The sequence below is a fragment of the Orbicella faveolata genome, unplaced genomic scaffold, assembly GCF_042242905.1.
Source record: "Orbicella faveolata isolate gen_17 unplaced genomic scaffold, um_ofav_v1 contig_1, whole genome shotgun sequence".
In the NCBI taxonomy this organism is placed as follows: Eukaryota; Metazoa; Cnidaria; class Anthozoa; order Scleractinia; family Merulinidae; genus Orbicella; species Orbicella faveolata.
Window position 1 is genome coordinate 25,782,985 of NW_028301536.1, and position 26,317 is coordinate 25,809,301.

General features: G+C 40.6%; 2 protein-coding genes and 1 pseudogene across 3 annotated transcripts; 1 reads left to right on the forward strand and 2 right to left on the reverse strand.

Annotated features, from left to right (window-relative positions):
- Nucleotides 1-273: 273 nt before the first annotated feature.
- On the reverse strand, nt 274-9,502 carry LOC149118535 (uncharacterized). Its single transcript, XM_089297480.1, has 4 exons — nt 8,896-9,502; nt 7,563-7,734; nt 1,863-2,073; nt 274-546 (listed from the first exon to the last, which is right to left on the reverse strand). The coding sequence occupies exons 1-4, from the start codon at nt 9,406-9,408 to the stop codon at nt 405-407; spliced, it is 1,038 nt and encodes a 345-aa protein (XP_089153606.1). The 5' UTR covers nt 9,409-9,502; the 3' UTR covers nt 274-404.
- LOC149118536 (melanocyte-stimulating hormone receptor-like) lies at nt 2,080-7,556 on the reverse strand. The gene has a single exon (XM_089297488.1). It carries the CDS (start codon nt 5,390-5,392, stop codon nt 4,457-4,459), a length of 936 nt encoding a protein of 311 aa, XP_089153614.1. The 5' UTR covers nt 5,393-7,556; the 3' UTR covers nt 2,080-4,456.
- Nucleotides 9,503-12,654: 3,152 nt separating the features above from the next.
- On the forward strand, nt 12,655-22,066 carry LOC110043538 (E3 ubiquitin-protein ligase HECTD3-like; annotated as a pseudogene). The gene is made up of 10 exons (XR_016206725.1): nt 12,655-13,218; nt 14,613-14,822; nt 16,135-16,534; nt 16,851-16,917; nt 17,168-17,275; nt 17,646-17,865; nt 18,508-18,722; nt 19,336-19,465; nt 20,171-20,420; nt 20,952-22,066. The product of XR_016206725.1 is annotated as an E3 ubiquitin-protein ligase HECTD3-like (transcript).
- Nucleotides 22,067-26,317: the final 4,251 nt, after the last annotated feature.

The following is a 26,317-nucleotide window of genomic DNA, read 5'->3' on the forward strand; positions in this document are numbered from 1 at the left end:
TTTTTTTTTCTTGAATGTTCTTAACAAATACTACTGAACACGATAAGACAATTATGCTAAACGAAACAGATACATAGATCCTGTACTGAGAGTAGAGTCTGAGTGTAATGGACCGAACAAGTGTCTAATCATTAGAGTATGTTCAGCAAGTGCATACAGCAACTGTATACAACAGTCAACAAGTCAGGTTCAATTTGAAAGGCAATTGCAAGTGAAGAAAAGAGAGGATTCTTGATTTGCCGCCTGTACTTTTATGATAATAACAGTAACATATACGATTTTATGTTTTATTTTCTTTAGTTTAATCTTCTTACAAATTAGTTATTAAAAATAATTTGACTTCAATAAAGTATGATTAACTGTTCCGCACGGTTCCGTCATTTAAGTCGACAGCTTTTTACTTATTAAAACTTGATTTTTTTATCCTTTTCCTCTTTCTTGTTCTTGCTTGATTTGATTTCTTTTTTCGCAGGCTTGTCACTTACTGGCTTTGCCTCCTCCGAATTGTCCTCGTAGCCTCGGATGCAGGCCCTTCGTCCAAAGAACCTGTGAAACAAATGTGACTAATCAGCATCTTATCGTATAAAAAAAACCTGCAGAACTAAATTTGGTATTCATTCATCCAGTAGATGTTAAAAATCGTGCGCGCAGCATTACTCCTATCACATACCTCAAAGTTCTGAAAAAGGCTTATCAACAAGCCCCATAAGATAATTTCTCATATCATATTAAACGCTAGAAAGATCATTTCTCAGTCTACGTCAGTAACTTATTTAAGTTCATGGCTCCATAGAGCGTTTTCACATGACGTCATGGCAGCCATATTGGTGTTCCAAAGCAATGAAACGGCAGCCATGTTAGTGTACCAAACCAGTCCTGTAGGAGTTGAACTCTTTTCTTATGTAAACACTTTCTTTTGCTCCAATAAATTTGCGCATTGCTGGCCACGTGAGTGGCCACGCTCTATATTTGAGATTTGGACGAAGGTTTCAAAGAACTCAAAAGCTTGTGCGAATCCAAGCTGCGGATTACACCAGCATTTTACGGTGCTCCTATCCTTTTCTTCAGGATATCAAAAATGTAAAGTAGCTATTGTAGTACATACGTCACCGAACTATTCAATCAAAGCACACGTTTTACAACCAAAACTGTATAAAACTGTATGTCACTCATTTTGCACTTCTTCCTATTGGTTTTTTAGGTTGGGGTATATTATATATCGGTTATTGACAAAGCATGAGATCAAGATGGCTGGATGTAGGCCAAGTTCTCTTTTTTTTGCGTGTGAATGGACCGAGACGGAGTCGAGATCCATAAGCTCGCAAAAAAAACAGAACGAAGCCAATATCCAGCCATCTTGACAGAACAGTCAATAAAGGATTTATTAAGTAGAGGAAGAAAACTATTTTGTTGCGGGACACAGGGAGTACTCCCGAGCAAGTAAGATAGCGACACCTTGCCCGCTCGTGAAACCAATCACAGCGAAGGACTCGGTTCATCTTGCCTGTTCACGGAGCTAGCCATATAATAAACATCTGTCTTGCCTGTTGTTTGTACGTGTCAGTGACCAACTCGAGAACCTAAATAAGCTACGTTAGTCAAAAAGTACTTCTTATATGTTATTTTTTGTGTAATTTCTTTTTCATTTCTACATTTTTTCTTGTTATGTATTGTAATTTTGACAGGAAAAAAATATGTAAATAGTGCACAATAATAAAAATCTTAAAACAAAATATCTGAATCGTTTGTTTCGATCGTTGTGTCCTGTGTTTTGACCCCTGAAAAAGTAATCCAAAGAAGTGACCCAGGGCCTAAATATTTTTTTGAAACTTTCTCTGCACTGAATTACAATAGCATCCTACCCAACAGTCCTGCACACCAGTCCCTTTTTGCAGTAGTTGGACACGTCCTCGGCTCTTCTGAACAGATCAAAAAGGCTGGAGTGGCCGCACGTGGCTCCCTCTCCCAGCTTAGCCATGCACACACGGCTGAAGCGACTGATGTCAGGTTGTTCCCTGCAGCTGAGTTCCTCGTCAGTGGAATGGCATTCACTGTCTGAGTCACAGAATGTACCTGCAGACGATAATTCAGCTGAGAATCAATGCTCGAGGTATCAGACGTTCCAATAAAATGACCAAGGAATTTTGAGAATGCTAGAGGGTCTAAAAAAACAACTTTTAGCTCATTTATAAAACGTACACAGATGTTTTTAAATTCTTATTTCTCAAGGTGCTTTTTGCTACAGTCTATAACCATCATATGAGACACTTGAAAAATAAAAATTCTATTAAAAAGTTGGTTTCACGCGATCTTAATTAATGCTGAATCGCGTTTTCGTTTCTTCTTGGGGTTGCTTGCAAACCTTATTGTCTGCGCGAGCAAAACTGACTGTGGTAAGAATAACGCCCCTTTGCATCATTACCGCCAGACACAATAGCACCAATGGTCAAGGACGTGAGGCGAGAAAGGCGTTTTCCCTTCGTATTCAATTTGTCTCACTTCTCAGTCTCTCACACTACTTTGCTTACTGTTAACACGTAAGGTAATTATCAGGAGCTTGGTATGCAGTAACTCAAACTCGTTTTGGGACACAAAAGCAAAGATCTGGCTTGGAACCATATTTATGTATCCATTTGATCACATTAAATTTGAACATTTGCTTTTTGGTTTGTTTGTTGTTTATTTGTCTGTTTGTTTGTTTGTTTGTATGTATGTTTGTTGTATGTTTGCTTGCTCTGTTTTCAGTTTTTGTTTATTACTTTTTGTCTTTAGAACGTAATTGAAAATTGGTAATTACAAAGTTGTAAACAAAGATTCCGCTATTCTGAGGACCTCGGTTATTTCTCCACCCTATACGCGGAGCAACGACACACACGAGGGGACTAATCCCTGCGACTAGTCCCTGCAACTAGTCTCCTGAAGAGCTTATACGAAGGGACTGGTCACAGGGACCAAACTGGTTTGAATTCGTGGGACTAGTCGAAGGGACCAAAGTTTGTCCTGCGACTAGATTTTGAAGCAAAAATGGCCAGTTCACACGATGGGACTTGTCCCCGCGACTTGTTGCAGTGACTAGTCGCAAGGAAATAGTCCCCTCGTGTGTGCCGACCTTATTAACGTATACTGCTGACTAAATTTCGGGAAAGTTAATCATGATTCTATGGAAATCCAGTCCATGGGTGGACGACTGAAAAAAGAAAGATTTGATTACCGCTTCATGTGGCATGTTGTTATTGTTTCTGTCAAAATCACCCAATAGACCTCTCCCGCACTCCACTTCAGTGCGTACGAACAATAGCACCAGAGCGAGGTTGGGGTGGACATTTTTGTCTACCCTGACCTCGACTCGGCGCTATTGTTTGTTGCAATGGGGAAAAGGTCTATTACGGTCACGAATATATCCAACTTGGAATAGTAATTGCACTGCCTTACTCAGTGAATAATATTCCTTTTCATCGTATAGTAGCAGGAGCCATAATCCCCGATTATGGCTCCTGGTAGTAGAGATTGATTTTTGTTAGACCCACAGAGCTGATCAGCGGCGGTAAATTCTTCCTCCCTATGGGGGAATAGAGGGGGAGCTCTTGTTCCTTAATACTAAAATTTTCCCAAAAAATATTCATGATAATCAAACGCCTTAGCAAACGCGAAAATAAACCAGAAGTGTACTGTTTGTCATCTATTAATCGCAGCAATTTACTCACTACCTTCAAAGTTGTTTGGTCTTTGTTTTGTTTTTGTTTGTTTGTTTGTTTTTTATTGTCTTTTGTTGTGAAAGTGCATGTTGTGTTTATCAAGGTATATTGTCTTGCCACATTATTTTGCTTTTCTAAAATTTTATACAGAACATAGAAGGACTGAAATCGGTCTATATATTATGTGAAAGGTGTTTATTATCGTTTGCTTTTAATATTGACGAGTATTATGTTTTGGTCAGATTTTTCATACTCAAATTGATCACAAAGTCATCACAGAAAATGGCATGAAAAATGACACATTCGCTCATACAGGCAGAACGCAGCAAGTATATCGACTAAAACGACATGCAGTTGTAGCCAATAGCATTTAGACAAGTCACTCTGCCTTACATAAACTATTCAAATGAACACCACTCTTTTCTATTGACAATTTTTCACACCCTACGAATCTGTATTTCACCTTTGCTCGAAAGCTTTGTTCAACGAGCAGGTGCATAGAAACAAAAAGCTTTATGATTACAAAAGTTGGCGCTATTTCAATTATTAGTTTAAGTCTCCTTTTCGTCTAAGAAAAACTGCGAAGTACGTACGACGCTGTAATTGCTTTCAAGAGAAGTAGCCTTAGAAATTCATACCATGCATCTTACTGTGGCTTAAGCTGGACAAGTTAAAAAACCTAACGTGCGAAAAGAAAAATCCTAAAGAAATAAAAGTCCTTCTCGTTCCTCGCTACTAACAATACACGCAATTAGAAGAGTTCAGCTTGGCAAGTTTTCGCCCGTCTTCTTACATTTTATCTTCCTTGCCATTTTCACGACTGCTGTTCGAAGCTCACGTAGGCGCCAGCAGTATAAAAATGGATTTATGGAAGAATTCATAAATGCTGCAGTGTCTGTTAAGTTCCAAGCAACTGTCCAATGACTGGTGAAGAAAAATAAAATTGTCATGGCGATAAATAGCGGTGTATAACACAGAATCATCACGATGTAATATATAGAAGTGTTTTTGGCACTTTTCGCTGATTGCAGCACGTTGTTTTCGTTATTTAAACTTCCCATGGCGTGTTGTTGAGCGACGATTTGTAGCTGGTGCAGACGAACAATCTTATAAATTTTGATGTAACTAATGCTAGAAATAAAGAGGTAGATAGGGATACTTATAGCTATGGCGAAATAGTAAGCAGCTACTTTCCAAAAAGCTAGAAACGATACCAGGAAGTTTAACAACCAAAGACTAACTATGGTATACATAGCACGATGAAAAGTCATCACGTTCGGGTATCTCATATGATAGTGAAGAGCCAAGAACCTATCCACACTTACGGCGGTCATTGTACTCAGAGAGACGCCTGCTGCAGTAACGGCCATTGTTGTCATGGGCTGATACAAAAAACTAAATCTTGTTAGTTCATATGCAATGTAAATTGGTTGTACGACAAGTCCAACAAGAAGGTCTGATACAGCCAGACTGCAGAGGAACATTATAGACGCTGACTGAAGCGTGGGAGTCTTCAATATGGCAGCCAGCACCAAAGAGTTACCAATGACGGATATGATCATCAATGGAGTATTAAGCACGCAGTTTATAATCACAATAGTTTCAGGATGATAGTTACTCTCGGTTATGTTTGTCATCCTCGCTCTCGAGTGTTTGCAGTGTCGCAAGGTATATGTGTAACGCTGAGATTTTGCCATAAAAGGGATTTTTAGAAACAGATCAAGATTATACCAATGAATTGTCACCGTGTGCGGGTATCCTCGCTCTTGAGGTCCTTGAGTGTTTACAGTGTCACAAGGTATATGGGTAATACTGAGTTTTTTCCTTAAAGGATTTTGAGGAATACATTATTCCAATGAATTGTGGAGTTTTTTAATCTATTTATTTAAGCTCCTCAGGTTAACAATGTGTTAATTATTGCTTTTATCGTCAAAATTCATCTGTCGATAGCTGTGGGTTATTTAATTTACGAACCCGGGCCAATGGGTTCGTGGTCATTTTCTGACTCGTGTTGAGCGTAGAGAGGAGGACGTGAGAAAATTAATGTTAGTAAAGTAAGAATTATATTCACTGGTACTCGCAGCCCACCTACAATGTTGTACCGATCGATTAAATTAAAAACGTATTCTGTCAGTGTGGTGTCGTTGCGGAGCAGATGTTTTGCCACAGTTATCGTTCGATCCTCCCCAGCAAAATTACTGATTGAGAATGTTATGTATGTATGGTTGTTTTTTGTCTTTTTTTTTGTCTTTTTGTTTTTGTTTTTTTTGTTTTTGTTTTTTGTTTTTTTGTTTTTTTCAGCTGCTTACACGAGGCGAATCGAAACATGCAGTTTTTGACTTCAACAACTCAAAGCCATCTTTCGCTTTGGTCTACTTATTTGGAATTATTTTAGCGTTTTCGAGTTCTGGAAAATTGTGATATCAATTGTTATAGCTTGTAGTATTCATTTTTCGGAGACAAGATAAAATCGCACCATTTGCACTTCTGGTACTTGGTGCAAAGAACATTTGCTATTCAACTTGAAAAAAATGATTGTGAGACACTAAACCGACAGTGTGATTTTTGAAAGCCGGCCTTCTTAAATGCTAAACAAATGCCACAGCTAACAAAACTGCTATTATGTAATAATGTTTGACTGCTACGATAAGTCATGTTATTCGCACTACCTATGTCAGCGTTCAGAATATTTCAGAGCTTGTCGGTTTACAGTGGCGGATCTAGGGAGGGGAGGGACCGCCCCCCCCCTTATTTTGGGTAACAAAAAGAAGAAATCACAGAAGGAAGAAAAGCCAGCAAGGCAAGCAAAACAAAACCGGGCCCCCTCCTGAGCTTAAGGTCTGGATCCGCCAGTGGTTTATGAGGGTTGGGCGTCTGGAACATTTTTAAAGAAAAAGGAATGGGTACTAATTCGAACTTGCTCTGAGAGCGCTTTTCCAATTACTCCCAGTATATAAATTTCATTTGCTTTTGCCCCCTGCTGACCTCTTGTTGCGTTCGTATCAACAGTTCCAAATACAGATTTTTTTTGTTGTTGTTGTAAAAGTTATGCGAAGAAATTAATTTATTCTTTTAATATTATTTTCCATTAGATTATGTTTCTCAGTTGTAATCAGCGGAGTTGCAACTGAATATACTTGTTTTTTAATACATACACTATCCTCTTACAAACCAGAAAATCCAGGATCAAATCAATATTAGGGGATGGACAAAAATTATCAACATTCGAGTATCTGAGCACTGGCACAAGTCAGCAAGAATTTTGCCATTAAATCATCGCTCTCGTTGCATACGTTAAAGGAGTTCAGTCACGGTATTTTGAGTTATTTTGGCAACATACAAAATTACCCTGAAATGGTAGGAAACCTGAAAATGACAGTTTAATAAGGTAGAAAAACAAGGAAGAGATAATGATAAACCATAAAGGAACAAGGATGGCTAACGATGGAGAAGATTGACACGGATTACAAACGACGAATTTGAAAAATTGAGGCTAAACTTTTCAATATGCGCAAACCGTGACTGAGCTTCTTTAAGCAATAGTGTAAAGTTGCATGTAACCAGACAACACTTGTTACCACTCGTAATCTGTTAAAGCCAATAAAAATGATCTCAAAGTTCACTTTAAAAAATCTATTTCACTCTTTGTAATAACTTATTTTTCCTTACATTCATTACTCTCTGAAGTCGCGAAATCAATGATAATAGAAGAAGTATAAGGGTAGGAAATCTTAATTAAGCAAGCTCCAGTGAGCTTTTTGCAAAGATTTCAGTGCTATAATCTTATTGTATATACAGTCCTCTAGGCGTCAAGCAGTAAGCTACGGATGTTATCTGCTGACGACAATAAAACAAATGAACTCTAACCTGAACTTCCTTCCTCAGAGTTCTTTATGCAGCGGCCCCAGGTACACCTGTATTTACTGTCGCACTGGTCCTTCTGTGTACATGCCGCCCCATCACCCAATCGTTCCCGACATACCCTGAGGAACGCGTCACAATACTGCGCATTCTTACAGTCAGCAGATTGCTCGCATCTCTGAAATACAGAAACACGAAGTCAGTTTCGAGAATGATCTAGAACTAAATGGTTCAATAGGATAGGAAAATCCCTCCAACTACGACAGGTAAAACTCCTGCAATTTTGCTGGATGACCTGTAGGAAAAGAAACAGGCCTCGTTCGTTTTCCCAAAAATCTAAAAACTTGGAATAGTGCTTACACCCATTTGAGAACTGACGAGTTTAAAAAGAAACATTTTAAAGCAATTTATCATGGAAATACTTCTGAAAATTATAAATATTGAGAAATTAACTTTGATATACTGTCGTGAAAACAAAATAAACATCACGGTTTTTAAAATATGTATATTGAAATTATTCGATTTGATTGTCTTGAAAGTACAATCTGTAGCCTTGGTTGCGGTCGAATAATTTGGAGTAAGTTCGAAACAAGAGCGTCTGGTTCGAAAATCATTGGCTTTAAATATCTTCATTTGATTCTAAATTAATTTCACATTTTCCTGCCATCGAGTAAGCTTTTGTATCTTGAAAACGACATTTTAACAGTCTGTTTTTGCACGACAGGTTTCTTGGCTGGTACCAGTAAAAAGCTGTCAGCATCCGAAGACCAAAAAAAGATCTGATCTCAGCAAAGATTGAGTTGCTTTCTTGAACAGATGTTTTTTTTTTTTTCTCTTGTCCGTGATTTAACTGAGTAATCGTCCATCACTGAGTTCGTTACGAAAAGTCAATTACATGACTGACAGAAGCCCCGCAAATAAACATACCGTAAATAAATATGGCAGTGACGTAACGAATTGAGGCGCTTTCTCCACGCGCAAATATGACCGTTTGAAATCATTGGCTTAAAAATGGAATGGACATATCAAATCAAAGCAATTTGTGCAGGGTAATTATTACTATAATCGTCAAAACGCATCTTTCGGCTGGATATTTTATCACTCGATGACAATAATGTTTTTCAGAAAAATACCAAGTGCCATAATTTAGATGTGATGAGTCAAGCGCTGGCGTTCAAAATCAGAAAATTTGAGAATGCAACGCACTTATCGTTCACGAATTTAATTTAACGTGCTGTCGCTGTTCACAAAGTGAAACCTTTCGGGATGAATGAAGGCGAATTACCTTATTCGATATCTAAACACCAAATGAAGATTTTAAAAGAGCATTCTAGCCTACCTCTCCAGAGTCATCGTGGAACTGCGGTCCGAATGGCCCGAAGTCGAACTCCAGGGCGGAAGGTACCTTGATTTTTCCGTCCTTGCCCTTGAGTAGCTTATCTTTATCAAGGGTTGTGATAGACTTGTAAACCTTGGACAGAATGTGTGGTGAGGTCTTGTTATCAGTGGAAACAGTCTCCGACGTCACGCTGTAAGTCTTGAACGGACCGTGAGTGGAATTGTTTGTTGTGGTTGTGGTTTTAGTCTTGCCGCTCTTATCGTGAAGGACCGGCTTCGATCCTGTAAAGAGACTATCCAACTGTTCTCTTATATGAGACAAGGCACCGAAATTTGGAATCGGGATTCGGAGCGCGAAGCCCGGGAACTCGCTCTTCTCTTCGGATTCGTCGGGTTCTTTGTTTTCTTCGACTTCCTTCTGAGCTTTCTCTAGTTCATGTTTTTTAGTCTTTTTGGCCTCAGTATGAAATATAGTCAGAGCTAAAAGTACAGCCAAAACTGTGATCTTGTTCATGTTAGTGGTCGAAGTTACGTTCTTGGCCGGTTTGCACCACTCAAAGTGAAACGGTGATCAGTTTGACCCTTGTTTATGGAAGAATCTAAATAGAGTGCAACACACGTGGTCTCACGCAATTTGTTGCCAGAGGTTAAATTATTTATTTGTTGAGATAATTGAACAGGAATTGTCGCTAATGAAACATCCTTTCTTGGTTTTTAGTCATTTTAAGTGGCAGCTTATTGGTGGCTGTTATGGTAATGGATTTTTGCGCCATGAAATAAGTTGCAGTATTCGACAATTTGCAGTGACAGAGAGGAGCAAAAACGCAATTAAGATACTATAAAATTTAGCTCGTTAAAAATGGCAAGGTATTTGCAAACTAATTTTACTTTAATTGTGTTGACTTCATAGTTCATCTAAGACATAACAATCGTGCTAATAAAAGCGACTTATTTAAAGTATGTACAGTACGTTTCAAATCTCCAGTGGTTGCTATTATTGAATTCAATTTGAAATCAGTGATGAAGAATTCCGTTCCTATTACCAGCTTGTTTCATTGTCTCCCTATTTATCCTGGGATAGGTTGTTACCTAAGAGATCCAGCTACCATGGTCCATTAAAAAAATCGACAAAAAAACGTTAAACAACGTTAAAGCTATTTTTGGGACCGTAATGATTCGATTTAGTGCTCTCTTTCCATGACGCATTCCTTACCCTATCCATTGAGCACTGTTTTTATTGTTATTATTATTATTATTATTATTATTATTATTATTATTATTATTATTATTATTATTATTATTTTCAATAAGCAACCTCTTCCAATAAGCGCCCCTCGTCACGAATATGAAGTTTAAGACATTGACATAGAATAGACGGATTCGAGGAACAAATTATGAAGTCTGCTTTCTCATCTGAACGTAATATTGAACATTGACTCTCAGAGTGCCTATTGTTACGGTTCTGCAGTCGCAGTATCTGTTGTTTTTCATTCAAATATTGTACCACGGTCCAAAAAAAAGGTCCCGTCCCAAATTAGTGCCCCTCTCCAATAAACTTCCTTCCTTAAACTACCGAAATTAAATTAGCGCAACAGGTCTTAAATCAAATTACAGTCAAACCCTGTTAAGCGGTCACCCTCTTTAATTTGAAGAGGTCACCATTCAAATTCATATATTCACTATATAGTTGACCTCCGTTGAGCGATCACCTCTATTAAGCGGCCATCTGTTAAGCGGTCACCCTCTTTTAAAAGGTCACCATTCAAATTCACATATTCACTATATATTTGACCTCCATTAAGCGGTCACCTCTGTTAAGCGGACGTAGTTACCTTTTGGACTTTCCAATTGGATATTTTTTTGTAATTCACCACTGTTAGACGGTCACCTCGTTGCATTAGGTGTTCAACCGGAGTACAGTTTTATGGTCAGTGTCTTGAAGCGATCTGCACGACCACCTTAAGAGAGAAATTTCAGTCGAATCCAGTTAAGGGCTAGCAGAGTTAATAAGCTTTCTGTTAAAAGGGCTTAAATAGGTTAGTTGGTATCATCCTATGAGACAGATCATTTACGATGTTTCTTATTCTTTTCTTAACTTTTCCTTTGGGTGCAACATCTTATCCTTCACAGCTTATAAAATTAATGGACGAGCCTCTCTTTAACCAATATGAATCCTTCAATGCATAGTTCCACAAACAGAAGTAGAAAGCGGCTCTAAAACTCAAAACAGAAGGCCAAACAATACACAGAAAACCTCACCGCAAAGTTACCAACTCAAATCAAAACTCTCGCTTATCCTGGGTTAGTTTAATCAGGCTATGAACAACCAGAGAAATAAAACACCCAGCATGACGCGAGATCATCCTCGGAGACCCAGGGGCAGTTAGTGGGGAAGGGGAGAGTCTAAACGGGCGGGGAAAAATTTAGGCGCCCGAATTTTTTCTCGACTTTTCCCCGTGAATAACGGGATCCCGCGTAACGTTCCCGTGTAAAACGGTCTTCCTTGCGAGAACTTTTCGTTACGCGAAAGAAACTGGTAACGAAAGAGAATCCAACATGGCGGCGGGAGGTCGCAGTCTTGAGGAGGATTGCAAGTACTCTTGCTAATGATTCAATTGTTGCAAGTGATAACAATTCTCAGGAAACAAGGCTATGCAACACTACAAAACACCCAAGTACATTAAGTGACAGCCAACCACTTGACAAATTGTCTTGCAAGTCTTTTTCAGACAAAGATTCTTCTTGTCAACTAAGTATACATAATGAATGTAGAGCTTCAAACACGTCATCTGGATCACATGGCCCACGACATACTAATGTACTTATTGACTTAGAGAAAGTGCACATGGAAAGGTTATCCAGTGTACCTTCAAAAGGCTGGGACATAAACAATGATCTTGGTCTTGTGCGCTTTTTATGCGAAGTTCATAGGACCTCTCTACACCCAGGTGTACAAATGGGTACCGGCAAATTTAATGCTGGGGGTAACCCTGCGATGGACTAGCATCCCATCCAGGGGGGAGTAGATTGAAAACTTGTCAGTAGTCACTTCATGCAACAGAAACCAGGAAAAGCTCCAGCCTGTTGGGCCACTTGGGTCCCACTTGGCTCATACATACGGTATATATATGTAGAAATGAACAGTATCTATTTCACTTTCTGTTTGGAAACCTGTAAGTGGTCATTAAGGATTACTAAATTTACCATGACTGATATGGAGGCACAGTGGCTTAATGGTTAGCGTGTTGGACTCTGGATCGAGCAGTTCAGGTTTGAGCCCTGCCAGGGGACATTGTGCTGTGTTCTTGTGAAAGACACTTTAACTCTCACAGTGCCTCTCTCCAACCAGGTGTATAAATGGGTACCGGCGAATTTAATGCTGGGAGTAATGCTACTTTGGACTAGCATCCCATCTGGGGGAGGTAGAAATATTTCTTAAGTACAGGTACAATAACATGGGTGAGCTCTGGCAAAATCAACCTCTTGGCACGATGCAGACTTTACCTTAACTCGCTACAGTACCAAATTGTTGCCCATTCTCCCTCCTCTTGACTTAAATAAAAATTGGGATGAGCCATGTAAATCAGCAAGTGCATAGAGTGTATGACCTTTGTAAAGGTCTATGCAGTTAAAGGATTCTACTTGGTCCAATGAAGACCAAACCATCAGTCCTTATACTGATTAATTTCTCTCTCATCATAAAAGCAGGAAGGTGAATTAACTAAGAGAACCTTGGGCAATCTGACAAATCAATGTACAGATGTGTCTACGGCATACAGAAGATTTGTCTAGATACCTCTATATTGCTCATCATTTGAATGAATTGTATCAATTTGCTAACATAAGTTACATATTTGCATCATCAATCCAACTGGGCTGGTTCAAGGCTGAAAGTGTCATACCTGAACTGTTTTCCAAGGCTAGTACCATGAGCCATCTACGTCTTGCTGGCCTCTCTCCAGAGCAGTTAGCTTACCAGGCTATTGCTCTGTTTAGAATTGCTCAGATTCTTGACTCCGTGCTTTATCTCGTGAGTGGGCCCTCTATGTTGAGAGACCAGACCTTTTGTCCGAATAAATTCCAGCTTGATTCCTTTTCGGAGTCCTCCTTCGTGTCATCGTGGCTATTCTCAGAGTCCAGAGGAAGCCTGACTCCAGTTTCAAAGAGAAAAGAAGGTTTGTCAAAGCGTGTCGTGGAGGGGAAAGCTGATGATTCACCCAAAGATGAGACTAATCACCAACAGGAGGTGATTGTCAAAAAGACAACAGCCTCAGGAACATCCCTTGAAAGGTACAAGGAGCAACTCAGGTCGGTGAAGAACAAGGTGAAAAAATGCATTTATGTCATAAGAACTAATTTCATGTATGGATTTATTCATGGTTACTATTGATTTTATTCATTGTCAATCATTACAGTGCTGCAAAAACTATCAGTCACAGAGCTGTCATTATTGGCTGTAACCTGTTACGGCTGAGTATGCTTGATTGGCCCATGTGCTGTTGTTACGGGTGAAATTGCCTTTCACTGGTACCATTCACCCATAAAATAACAAGTTTGTTACGGGTGTGAAGATCTTGTAAGGCTACAGGTGACTCAAAACAGCCCTGAGTCTTTTGACATCAGACAAGGGCCAACCAAGATTTGGCCATGTCCAGCAGACACATCTGGTGAAATTTGGGGAGATCTTTTTAGTACACCTGTTGATGATGATTAATTAGAGAGCTTAAGCAAACTGCAACGGCAACGACAATGAGAATGCCACCAAACAAAAGGTTTAATTAGCAGAACAATGGCAGTGCATGTGCGTTGTAAATCTTTGTACATTTCTTTACCGTCATCTGAACAAGGACAACGTGAAATGACTACGTTCTATGTATTTTGGAGAACAAGAACGAGGCGGCTAATTTTTCGTATTTTCATTTGAAATTCAACGCTGGCGTCACATAATTAGCGTGAGCAAGCTCTGAGACCAATAGGTGAACTGAGCAGATCTAGACAATTGGAAAATTCAAAGATAAAATGTAAATTCTTTTTTTATTAGGCTATGTCCTCGGGGTCGCCGTCGTCATTGTTTAAGCTCTCTATGTCATGTTTGCGTCCTGGTTGAATTAAATGGTTTAGCATCAACTTAAACTTGGTCATAACATTTTTTTTTTCAGACAATAAAAGGCAACTTATAATTAGTCTGTCACGTGTCTTCTCAAGAACGACATGTGACAGCAACCCTGTTATTGGGTGTTGCGGAGGTGCTTTTTGAATTTTTCGAGATCCATCAATGTGCAGAACATTTCTTATCAGCTTCAAATCCCTCATGTTCCATCTTTTGAACCTGAGAGTACTCAATGTCATGCATGTGTTAAAGCCCCGTCAACACTACACCCGAGGAATTTGAAAACGCAACAATCGCCGGTCATTTTGCATTTGTATTTGAGGAAAACTCGGTCAGGAAAATCACATGGTTATCGTGAAGCCATTGTGTTTGAAATGCTCCGTTTTCAAAATGCTCTCCGTCCACACGAAAACGCAAAGCCGGCATTTTCAACTTCCTCCGGTTTGTAGAGCGTTTTCGAAAAGCTCTGTTTTCGTGACGGATTAGTGTGGACAGTAGGTCTACGTAGCCGTAGAAATAAAGCTGTGTTTTCAAATTTCTCCGGCGTAGTGTGGACGCTGTCTAAGATTTCGCCTTTAACATTTGTTTTGTCCTTTGCTTCTTGGTAGATACATTTTGTGGAAGAACAAAAGCAACTAGTTCACAGCATTCGAGAGTAGGAGATACCTCCACAAGGACTAACTGTTGACATGGACATTGTTGATGCGAAGTTGCAGCGGAACGAACTGATGCTTAAACAACAGAAACAAGAACATTACGAAAACAACCTGCAAGCGCTGTTGAAGAAAATCAAGGAGGAAGAGAAGCTGCTAGCCAAGGTCTTGAACAAAGTTAATTTTGTCCTTGATAGAGCTTAGGCCTTTCCACAAATATCACGTAAAATCGCCTATATATCTTTCAGGAAACTCTCTAAAAATCTCCTAAATATCAAAGAACATTCCAAATAACTCGAAAAACGCTCTAAAAATCTCCCAGTCTTGTTGTACAAAAACATTGATTTTGATTCACTTTGGCCGAAATTTTCACAACTTTCCATATTGCCAGCATCCTTCATTTTGGAAATTGTTGCTTCAGCGCTTTTAGTGAATACATTTTTGGAGTAGGACATTGCTGACCTGGATTGTTTCTGGCATAGAACTGAGTAGTGTTTCGAGAAAATAGCGAGGAAAACACAGGGCTAAGCTAAAAAAGGTATGAATATTTCTGAATAAACTAAAATTTTCTAAACATCTTTATATTTTCTAAATATCCCGGAAACTTCCAAATATCTCATAAAATATCCGGATATTTGTGAAAAGGCCTAATAGAGCTGTTTTCTACTGCAGTTTTCCATTGACATCTAAATCAAGTGATCGTATCTGACCAATCATAACAAAATCAAAAAGCGCTATGAACCAATCAGAGCTAGACTTAAAAGCATGCCATCGGCGCCAAGCGCGGGAAAACACGCACAAGCCAAGTCACAGGTTAAGCTTCTGATTAGTTAAAAAATAAATTATTTGCTGTGATTGGTTACATTGTGTTGCATAAGATCCGTATGCTTTTTGTTGCTGTAAAGCACACTCAGAATCAAAATGATATTTTACAGCCTCTACTTAATGCATACTCAAATGAGCTTTACAATAATAAAGATTTTGTTTCACTCCCCGCACAATTCACCGTTACCACCGTTATCATTCGACACTTGAATCACAACAATTTAATTCCATTCGTTATCGATGATTACTTCGAAATCTAGAAATATTAACAAAGGCATGAACACTAAAGGAAACTAAACGAAAGAAAAACATAAGCAAAGTTGGACGCCTGATGGCGAACACTTACCCGGTGACTCAAGAGATTTACAGCAAAACGGAACTACAACTCAAAATCTACGGTAACCGTTACAAGAAGGCTGATTGCTAAAAGTTGATAAAATGTGCAAATAAGTTAACTGTTATGATTCATGCATATCTGCGCACGCGCGGGCTCAAAATAACGCACGTTCTCTCGTGAACGAAACATACTTTGGTATGTGAACAGTTTTCAATTGGTGTGCAGGAACTGCACACCAATGTAAAGTAAATGTAAAGTAAATACAGCTGCCTTTAAGCTTTGTGAAGTAATTATGTTTTTTCTGTTATTCAACAGAAGGTGGAGTCTTCACTAGAGGCCTCAAGGCAGGAGAAAATTGAACTTCAACAGTCCAGTTCCTCGGCGCAACCGGCTACTAAAATTACAGACCAGTCAGCTGGGTCATCTCGAAAATGGAGTGTCAGCTCTTCTAGCAAGCAGGAAAATGACAGCAGTAACTCTGTGCGTACGATTTATCATCGCTACTGCTAAAAATGCGTTTTCTGTTGCCGCTCTGCAATCAGCGGTGGCGCTTGGTTCAAGAGCTGTTACACACCGCTGAACTGTGGGCTCCTGATTACATGCCCGTGATAATGGTGGATAGACGAGTACCGCTGATCGAGCGCCATGCTGAGTCGCGGAACAGTGTTTTCTTACAGGTTTACCATGAGCTGAGAGGGGAGAAGGCTCATTTTCGGTCAGTAAGCTTGGTTTTGTGTTTATTTAGTGACTGTTGTGAGCGAAGACCAAAATAATTATAGCGCCAATTGCTTTGGCCGAAAATAAACAAATAAACGAATCAGGGCTCACGTAAACGTAAAATTGGTGGTAAATAAGCGTTGGGTGTTTATCGAGGGAAAACGTGCCGGCAAAACGAGTTTCATTTGCCAAGCGCGGGAAATCAAGTTCCCTTTGCCAACCGCGGGAAAACACGCTCGAACAAGTCCCAGGGTATGAGTTTGAAGGTGAGTGCACCTGTACTGATGTTAAAGAATATGTTCGTTTCTTTGTAGCTGGAACAAGAGGAAGTATGGCCAATGGTGGGAAGTGAAGTTTGTAGGTGAAGGCATAATTGATCAGGTGGGTCGATGCAAATTAATGGGATTCTTAGTTAGGCTTAGGCTTAGTTAGGTTTTGCAGAACTTGTAGAAAGGAAATGGCAAACGCTTTCACCGTTTGTGGTCTGATGGAGAATTTTTACAACAGACACCCAACAGACATGTGTCTTCTAAATCCAGTCAAAACCACTGCTTTCTTAACATCTTTTAAGAAATCAACCCTTGGTGTTAGCAGACATTTTTTCTTTAACTTTGTTCCCTTTCCACACTAGGGTGGAGGTTTTCGTGACTCTTTGGCTGAACTTGTTGACGAGCTGTGCCCTCCTGAAGAACGCATACCAGAGATCCTGCCATATCTGATCAGAACTCCTAATCACAAGGTACACTCCTTCTTGGCCGCATTGAGTAATTTAGGTTGGAATAGAATATAAATCTAGGTCAGTTGATCAGTCAATAAGTCGGGCAGTCAGTCGGTCTGTTGGCTGGTCAGTTGGTCAGTCAATCAGTAGACAGTCAGTCGGTCAGTCGGTCAGTCGGTCAGTCAATAAGTCAGTCAGTCCATCCGTCTGTCCGTCCGTCAACCAGTCAGTCAGTCAGTCAGTGTGCTGGCTGGCACTCATCAGTCAGTCAATCGGACATTCAGTCAGTCAAATCAGTCAGTCAGTCCGTCCGTCCGTCCGTCATTCAGTCCGTCAGTCAGTCAGTCAGCCAATAAAAGAGTGTTAATATTCGCGGTATGATTTTTCTTAGGAGAAGACTGGTGATTTTCTGGACTGTTTCATTCCCAATCCCTCTTGTGACACTCTGCACTTGTTCCATTGGCTAGGGGTCCTCATGGGAGGAGCGTATCGCAGTGATGAGAGCCTCACTCTGGCGTTCCCTCCTTTTGTTTGGAAGCTCATTGTTGGAGAGCATGTCACGTGGGCAAAGGACTACGTCGCCATTGATGAAGCTGCTGTTCACATAACAGGTGAGAGTAACACGTGATCTCTGCAGACATGTTGACACTGTTGACCGTTGCAAGGAATAATTTGTCCTGCAACTTGCGCGCTACACGCGCGATTTTTTTCAGGGAACTTCGTCGCGCGTGGGTGCTGTCGCTTCTCGAGGTGGACAGGTGGTGTGATAGGTTCACAAGACGTTAACTTCTGTGGGCAGTTGAGGGAACTAAATACGCCATCACATGTACGTGTGCTATGAGTTGTGCAACTTGTTTCTTGTTTCCTTATTTTGCGCGCTTTTGATCTTTTTGCGAGACGCGTTGAATAGCATGATACATCGCAATGTGTGTCACAGCTGCGCACAATTTGCGTTCTGTTCCTCTTTTGTTGTTGTTGTCTGCCTTTGCTGTGTTCCGCACAGAAGCGTGCCAAAGGTTCTGCAATTCGAGGCAAAATTCTCCGCCTAACCTGTGACTATCTCTTGGCTCTTTTGTACTATGGGGAGAAGAGACTTTTAAATTTGTCCTTGTGCAGTTTCCTGTACACATGCTACGTTCGTTTGACCAGATTGTACTGAAACGATTTCGTGGTGCTTTTGTCGAACAAAAGTAACTCACTGGTCCCTGAAGCATTTTCTAAGCTCACGGTATTCCTTTAACTTCTTATCGTAGGTGAACTAGAAGTCCAAGATGAAGCGTCATACCTCAGTAGCTATGGCAACGAGTGCACGTTCTCCACTGTGTTGAGTGACGGTCGGCGTGTGGAGTTACTTCCAGGAGGGGAGGGGAGAGTAGTGAGGTCTGAGGAGAGACAGGAGTATACTAGCTTAGTGAGAAAGGCCCGGATGACTGAATTCACTAAACAGGGATAATACAGTTTGAAGAGTGTTTGTGAAGTAGATAGGTAGAGTAAAAAAAAACGTGATTTAAACGCGGTAAAATTTCTGTAAATAATGGTAACTACTGCTCGCTGCAAATGTCTTTGGTGTATGTTGGCCATTGTGTTTTCACTTTGTATCTTTGACTTAACTAATTAAGGATCACGCAATGCTAGGAAATTGCCAGTTTGTAAGTGGTGATTTTAAAATAGCGCTTCAGGTCTATAGGATTGGGATGTGATAACGCTATCTTAAGTTATGCAAGTGAATATGTGAAAGATTATATATTTGAACTGCGTAGAAAGATGTACAGACATGATTGATCATTGATGATCATTCTTGCCTTCACATCTTTCGTCGCAGTTCAAATATATGATCTTTCACGTATTCACTTGCATTCTTCACCATCTACGGGTATATTACGAACTCGCAACGTGAACACCTCTCAGGTAGCTTGATAACTTAGTTGGTAGAGCACTACATCGGTATTCGCAGAGGTCAAGCTTTATTTTCACAGCTGCTTCACTTGTGTACATAACTGCGATGACCATTATGTCTTTAAACGTTAACGTATGCTTACGAGCAGGTATGGTTTGATTGTCATGTTGTTATTTCCTTGTAGGTTCAGGCAATCAGAGAGGGCTTGATGTCAGTTATCCCCGAGTCTGTGCTCTGTCTTCTCACCTGGACTAACCTGGCGCGAGGGGTCTGTGGAGATCGGGAGATTTCTGTCGCTCAGCTTAAGTCAGCCTGTAAGTGTTTCCCTTTGGTGATTATTGATAAACTTTTAAGATTTATCTGAAGTTCGCCAATAAGAACAACACGGTTGTTTATGTCATAAGAAATATAATTGTTTTGTTGGCTTGTCATTTATTCCTTCATGAAGAATTTCCAAGGTGGGAGACGCGCTGGCTTCACAGACCATATTCGTATTCTCGGTATCGGACTGGAACTAGCTTGCAACTGAGGCTAATGTGGGGAGTCTTTTCAAATGCAAATGACATTTATCTCTTTTTAATGACCCCCCCCCCCCAACCCCCCATTGCAAGCTAGTTCCAGGTCAATACGAATATAACTTATTGAGGGTGCATTCGACTCCGTACCATGTGGTCCGGCTTCACTAGCACCAGGGGTCATTGGGTTCTGCCCTTGGGAGAGAGTCTTTTTAAACCCTTAGTGCCTCTCTCTACCCTGGTGTGGAAACTGGTATGGGGCGGGGGGAAGGGGGTACCCTGCCATGGACTTAAATTTCATTCAGTAGGAGTAGAAATACCCACAGTCGTTTCATGCGACCAAAACTTGAGCTGCGTTCTGTCCCGTTAAGCTAGCTAGGTATGAAGGCAAGCCTTAGTGTACCATATATATGCCGTGATTGAGCTATTTATTTCGGTGGGGTAAGTCTCTTACAACATTTAATCGGGTCAGTTACTTCAAACGTTGGTAAATTTTTTTCGTAGGTAAATACGGTGATGACTTAAACGAATCGTCGGAGTCGGTAAAGCATCTTGGGACAGTTCTGACCCAGTTCACTTCTGACGAACGGAGTCGATTCCTTCCTTTTGTGACGGGACGTAAGAGGCTGCCTGCTCCATTTACTGTGGCCAAAGCCGGCGGAGACAAGGACAGCCTGTCTCGTGCCTCCACGTGCGCTAGTACGCTGTTCCATCCTGACTACTCGTCTGCCTCTATTGCAAAGGAAAAGCTCAGGTTAGCAAAGAAAGTCAACGTAATCACTCTCTAGCCAGTCACAAAGAACACAAGCAATACAGTGAACCAATCAAAACTCGACGCAAATATGTAAAGCTTACGCGAAGCGCGGGAAAACCTGTCAGCGAGTCGCGATTGGTTTTGGTTTTACCTTCTGATTGGTTGACAAAGAATTTCGCGAGCTTATTTTAAACCAATCGCTATAGAATTTTCAACTGGAACGCTCTATTTGCTCGGAGGAAACTTGGGAACCTAGCAGGGAACCTATCAGCAAACACTAGGTCCCAGTCTCTTAAGTCCAGTAATCACACTTCGCTTGCTCTTCCGTCGAGTTATCTCGCCCTGGAAACGACGTTGCGCTACAGGTTTTGAAATATTGACGATAACTGTAAGATCTCTGGATACTGTACATTATTTCATGAACCGGTATTTAGGCGAGTCGAGACTGCATTGTGCTTACGTTAAAGCGATAAGTCAAATTACATTGAAGTAATGATGCATTTTGTAATGTTATTTTTCCTTTGTCCTCAGCTATGCCATATTAAACCGTGTGGCCATCGACACCGACACAAGTCCATGGTGAACCGCTGGCTTCTGACTATCAAGTGCAAAAACTAAAATGAACCTCGACTTCTCTGGAAATCTTTAACAGGGAGTTCTCTCAGAGCTCCACTCATAGACCAAGTACTTACAATAGAATTAATAAATATACCAATATTCAGACATAGCGGCTATATTTTTAAATGAACGGCCTTTAAGCCGAACGAAAATTGAGCATATTTGCCGATGTAGTGTATAGTGTGCAGTAATGGTGGTATGTTAGACAGAAAGCCCGTTGTATTTCAGCTTAAGTCAACTTTTACAATATACTCGGGTTTACTGAGGTAGTTGGAGGTTAAGAGATAATATAATTAGGTTGTAAACAACTGTTTGAGGGAAGTCCTATCTAATAGGAAGTACAATATTTTTTCGTTTATGAATATCTTTTTGCTTACAAAACTAAACGTTTGTAGAAACATTTGAAGAATATTTTTTCAACCGATTCCTTTGTAATGGTTTTCGGTCAGTGCTATGTTATAGCTTTCTGTCTTGGCATTTACTAGCCCGAGAGTTTATCATTTTTCCTCGAAAAATGTACGAAATATAGCAATGGCAGAGTTAGCAATGACAGCAGTCTCGAGACCAATAAGCAAGCTCTCTGGCAATTATATTCAAGTCAGTTTTTGAATGCTTTTTCATTTATAAGTATACAAAGAAGCAATGTAGCGCATTTTTATTTTTCTGATGTGCAAAAATAAAAGGTTTTTCCAGAGTAGAAGAAAACCAACCAAGTAATAGCCAACCGCATTATAAAAGGATGACAATAAGGATAGATTCCAAGAGACAAACAAATGCCACGATTTTCAAGATCCGTCGCCCGTGACTTAGTTGTATCAAAAGTGCTTGCGAAGGTATCTTCCTCGTCCCCAGGCCCCTTTGCCTTTCTTCGGTGAGGGGTTAGAATCAGGGAGCGCGGGACTTGGTACTGGTCTAGTGATGAAATAGGGTAGGAGACCCATTTGCAGCCATTAACGCATGCGCTCATGCATAATCATATTACTCTAATAGTTCGTTTTTAAACGGGCCAATAAACGTGCTAAACGACAGTTCAGTGTTCTTTGTTTTTTTTCCATAAATAACTTCACTGCTGGAATAGTCACGAATCCATGCCGCGCTATTGATTGACATTCTCACCACCCTATTCTGGCCATTTAAACCATAGTTAGTCCTTAAAGACGGTCATCAACTTATTTAAGTCATGATTTCCAATTTTATTCCATCTTTTCGCGAAGTTTTGCTGGCACTGTCGGCAAAAAGCTTTTCCCACCCTCCTCCTCATTACTTATCCGTAGCTCGGCATTGAGTGGCTATTGTGGCAGTGAAGATGTAAACTATTTCCCAAAAGCTAGCAGACTGTGAAAAATTATAGAAAACATTGTTTGCTTTTCGGACACGAGCATATGGAAGTCTTTCGTCCGAGCACCCAAGTCTTTAGGCTCGATTACCAGCCGCTGTTCGGGAAAGGAGCCCGCGCTCCTCCCCCGAACTCGGGAAGGAACGTAGACCGGACTCGAGAAAGCGGCGGAAATCGAGCCCACCAAGTCTTCTTCCACTAGGGAAAGTAAAGTCTTTTTTACGTCGACTCGATTCTGAATCCCCTCACTAACATCTTTTTTGAGGGGATGTATATGGGAGTTGAACAAATTCCAAAATAACATTCCTGCACAACGAAAAGTGCTCAGAAAAAAGAACACGAAGAGACTCGTGAGTTCTGAAATAGCTGCCCCCTACTGACTTTGCGCTAGTGAATGGCGAAAAGTCAGGAGGGGGTCTAGTTTTAATCCAAGCCAACTTAACTGCAGGGTAAAAATAATTTGATGCTTCTTGACAAGAAACGTGTTAAAGACGGCATCTACCTGTCAACGGAATCACTCAGGAAACATAATCAAGGTAATTAAAAACCTTTCAGTTTTCTGGAAACATTTATAGCGCTAATTCACTGCACGCAGACTTATATATAAAGCAATCTTACTCGCGATAGCTTTTTCACTGTCAAAACGGAAAAACAGTCGGGTCTTTCGCTTTCAACTGAGCCGTGTTGCTTTTTTAACCGTAAAATTGATCACACGGAAATGTTTCCGTTTATAAATTAACACCTAACAAAGCGGGGAAAACACTGCTACGGTTCAGTTCCACTTCAAATTACGAGATTTTCGTATCTAATTGTTATTTGGTTAAAACCGAAAATCGAAATAGTTGCCTTTCTTTCAAAATTATGCGTGGCATCTTTAGAAATACCTTTGGTATCTAACAAACACAAATATACGCTTTCTGTATTCAACGGCTGCTTGCTCGTTGTAAATTTCGCTACAGCTATACCCTGCAAACAGGCTCCCAGCGAGGGCGGAAAAAAATCCGGCGAGCGAAGTGAGTCGTTTAGCGCGAAATAAAGAATTCCGCGAGCGAAGTCCGCGAGCGAAGAGTGTGGTCCATTTTTCCAAATGTGATCCACCTTTTAAAGTGTGACCCATTTTTCCAAATGTGACCCTTTTTTTTTTAAGTGTGACCCATTTAATTTAAGTGTGACCTATTTTATTTAAGTGTGACCCATTTTTCCTAGAGCGACCTATTTGTCGAAGTGTATTCCTTTTTCCTAGTGTGACCCCTTTTTTCCAAGTGTGACCCTTTCTCCAAGTGTGACCCATTTTTGCAAGTGTCATTTATCTTTCCGAGTGACCGATTTTTCTAGGTGTGACCCCTTTTTTTAAAGTGTGACCTGTTTTTCCAAGTGTGACCCTTTTTTTCAAGCGTTACCTATTTTCCTATGTGTGACCCATTTTTACAAGTGTGACCCATTTTTACAAATGTGACCCTTTTTTTCAAGTGTGACCCATTTTTGCAAGTGTCATTCATTTTTTTTAAGAATGATCCATTTTTCGAGGTGTAAACCCTTTTTTCCAAGCGTTCCCCCTTTTGTTCTAAGTGTGACACGTTTTTCCAAGTTTTACCCATTATTCAAAGTGTAACCGATTTTTCCAAGTTTGACCCATTTTTCCAAGTGTGAACGCCTTTTTTCAAGTATGTTTCATTTTTCAAGTGTGATCCACTTTTCTGAGTGTGACCCTTTTTTCCAAGTGTGATCCATTTTTCCGAGGTTGACCCTTTTATTCACGTGTGACCTATTTTTCTAAGTGTAAACACCTTTTTTCAAGTATGTCTCATTTTCTCTGAGTGTGGCCCATTTTGTCCAAGTGTGACCCATTTTTCGATGTGTTACCTATTTTTCCAAGTGTGACCCATTTTTCCAAATGTGCCGCATTTTTCCAAGTCTGTTCCATTTTTTCAAGTGTAAGCCATTTGTCCAAGTGTACTGCATTTTTCCAAGTGTATCGCATTTTTCCAGGTGTGCCGCATTTTTTCAAGTGTGCCGCATTTTTCCCAGTGTGCCGCATTTTTTAAGAGTGTGCCGAATTTTTCTAAGTATGCCGCATTTTTCCAAGTGTGCCGCATTTTATCAAGATTACCGCATTTCTCCAAGTGTGACCCATTTTCCCAAGTATAACCCATTTCTCCAGGAGAAATCCATTTTTCCAGGTGTGACCCATTTTTCCAAGTTTGACTAACTTTTTCCAAGTGCGCCCCATTTTTCCTAGTGTGACGCATTTTTCCGAGTGTGCCGCATTTTTCCGAGTGTGCCGCATTTTTAAAAGTGTGGCGCATTTTTCAAACTGTGGCGCATTTTTCGAAGTGTGCCGCGTTTTTCCGAGTGTGGTGCATTTTTAAAAGTGTGGCGCATTTTCGAAACTGTGCCGCATTTTTTCAAGTGCGCCGCATTTTTCCGAGTGTGGCGCATTTTTCAAACCGTACCGCATTTTTCCAAGTGCGCCGCATTTTTCCGAGTGTAGCGCATTTTTCAAACCGTACCGCATTTTTCCGAGTGTGGCGCATTTTTCAAACCGTACCGCATTTTTCCGAGTGCGCCGCATTTTTCCGAGTGTGCCGCATTTTTAAAAGTGTGGTGCATTTTTCCGAGTGTGCCGCATTTTTAAAAGTGTGGCGCATTTTTCAAACTGTGATGCATTTTTCCAAAAGTGCCGCATTTATCAAACTGTGACACATTTTTCCAAGTGTGCCGCTTTTTTCCTAGTGTCGCGCATTTTTAAAAGTGTGGCACGTTTTTCAAACCGTGCCGCATTTTTCCAAGTGTGCCGCATTTTTCCCAGTGTGCCGCATTTTTAAAAGTGTGGCGCATTTTTCCAGGTGTGGCGCATTTTTCCGAGTGTGCCGCATTTTTCCGAGTGTCCCGCATTTTTAAAAGTGTGGCGCATTTTTCAAACTGTGGCGCATTTTTCGAACTGTGCCGCATTTTTCCGAGTGTGCCGCTTTTTTCCGAGTGTGCCGCATTTTTAAAAGTGTGGCGCATTTTTCAAACTATGACACATTTTTCCAAGTGTGCCCCTTTTTTCCTAGTGTGGCGCATTTTTAAAAGTGTGGCGCGTTTTTCAAACCGTGCCGCATTTTTCCAAGTGCGCTGCATTTTTCCGAAAGTGCCGCATTTCTAAAAGTGTGGCGCATTTTTCCGAGTGTGCCGCATTTCTAAAAGTGTGGCGCATTTTTCAAACTGTGGCGCATTTTTCGAAGTGTGCTGCATTTTTTCGAGTGTGGCGCATTTTTCAAACCGTGCCGCATTTTTCCAAGTGCGCCGCAGTTTTCCGAGTGTGCCGCATTTTCAAAAGTGTTGAGCATTTTTCCGACTGTGCCGCATTTCTAAAAGTGTGGCGCATTTTTCAAACTGTGGCGCATTTTTCGAAGTGTGCCGCATTTTTCCGAGTGTGGCGCATTTTTCAAACCGTGCCGCATTTTTCCAAGTGCGCCGCAGTTTTCCGAGTGTGGCGCATTTTCAAAAGTGTTGCGCATTTTTCCGACTGTGCCGCATTTTTCCGAGTGTGGCGCATTTTCAAGAGTGTGGCGCATTTTTCAAACTGTAATGCATTTTTCTAAGTGTGCCGCATTTACCAAACTGTGACGCATTTTTCTAAGTGTGCCGCATTTTTCCTAGTGTGGCGCATTTTTAAAAGTGTGGCGCGTTTTTCCAACTGTGGTGCATTTTTCCAGGTGTGGCGCATTTTCCCGAGTGTGGCGCATTTTTAAAAGTGTGGCGCATTATTTAAACTGTGACGCATTTTTCCAAGTGTGCCGCATTTTTCCGAGTGTGGCGCATTTTTAAAAGTGTGGCGCATTTTTTGAAACCGTGCCGCATTTTTCCAAGTGTGCCGCGTTTTTCCGAGTGTGCCGTATTTTTAAAAGTGTGGCGCATTTTTCCAACTGTGGCGCATTTTTCCAGGTGTGGCGCATTT

What these genes read in the sequence shown, in the direction of transcription:
- LOC149118536 (XM_089297488.1), bottom strand. Translation starts at nt 5,392, where the DNA reads ATGGCAAAATCTCAGCGTTACACATATACCTTGCGACACTGCAAACAC.
- LOC149118535 (XM_089297480.1), bottom strand. Translation starts at nt 9,408, where the DNA reads ATGAACAAGATCACAGTTTTGGCTGTACTTTTAGCTCTGACTATATTT. An exon ending in CTCTGAGGAAGGAAGTTCAG is followed by an intron (nt 2,074 to 7,562) that starts GTTAGAGTTCAT and finishes TATCGTCTGCAG; the next exon opens with GTACATTCTGTGACTCAGAC. An exon ending in CTGGTGTGCAGGACTGTTGG is followed by an intron (nt 547 to 1,862) that starts GTAGGATGCTAT and finishes TTTGTTTCACAG; the next exon opens with GTTCTTTGGACGAAGGGCCT.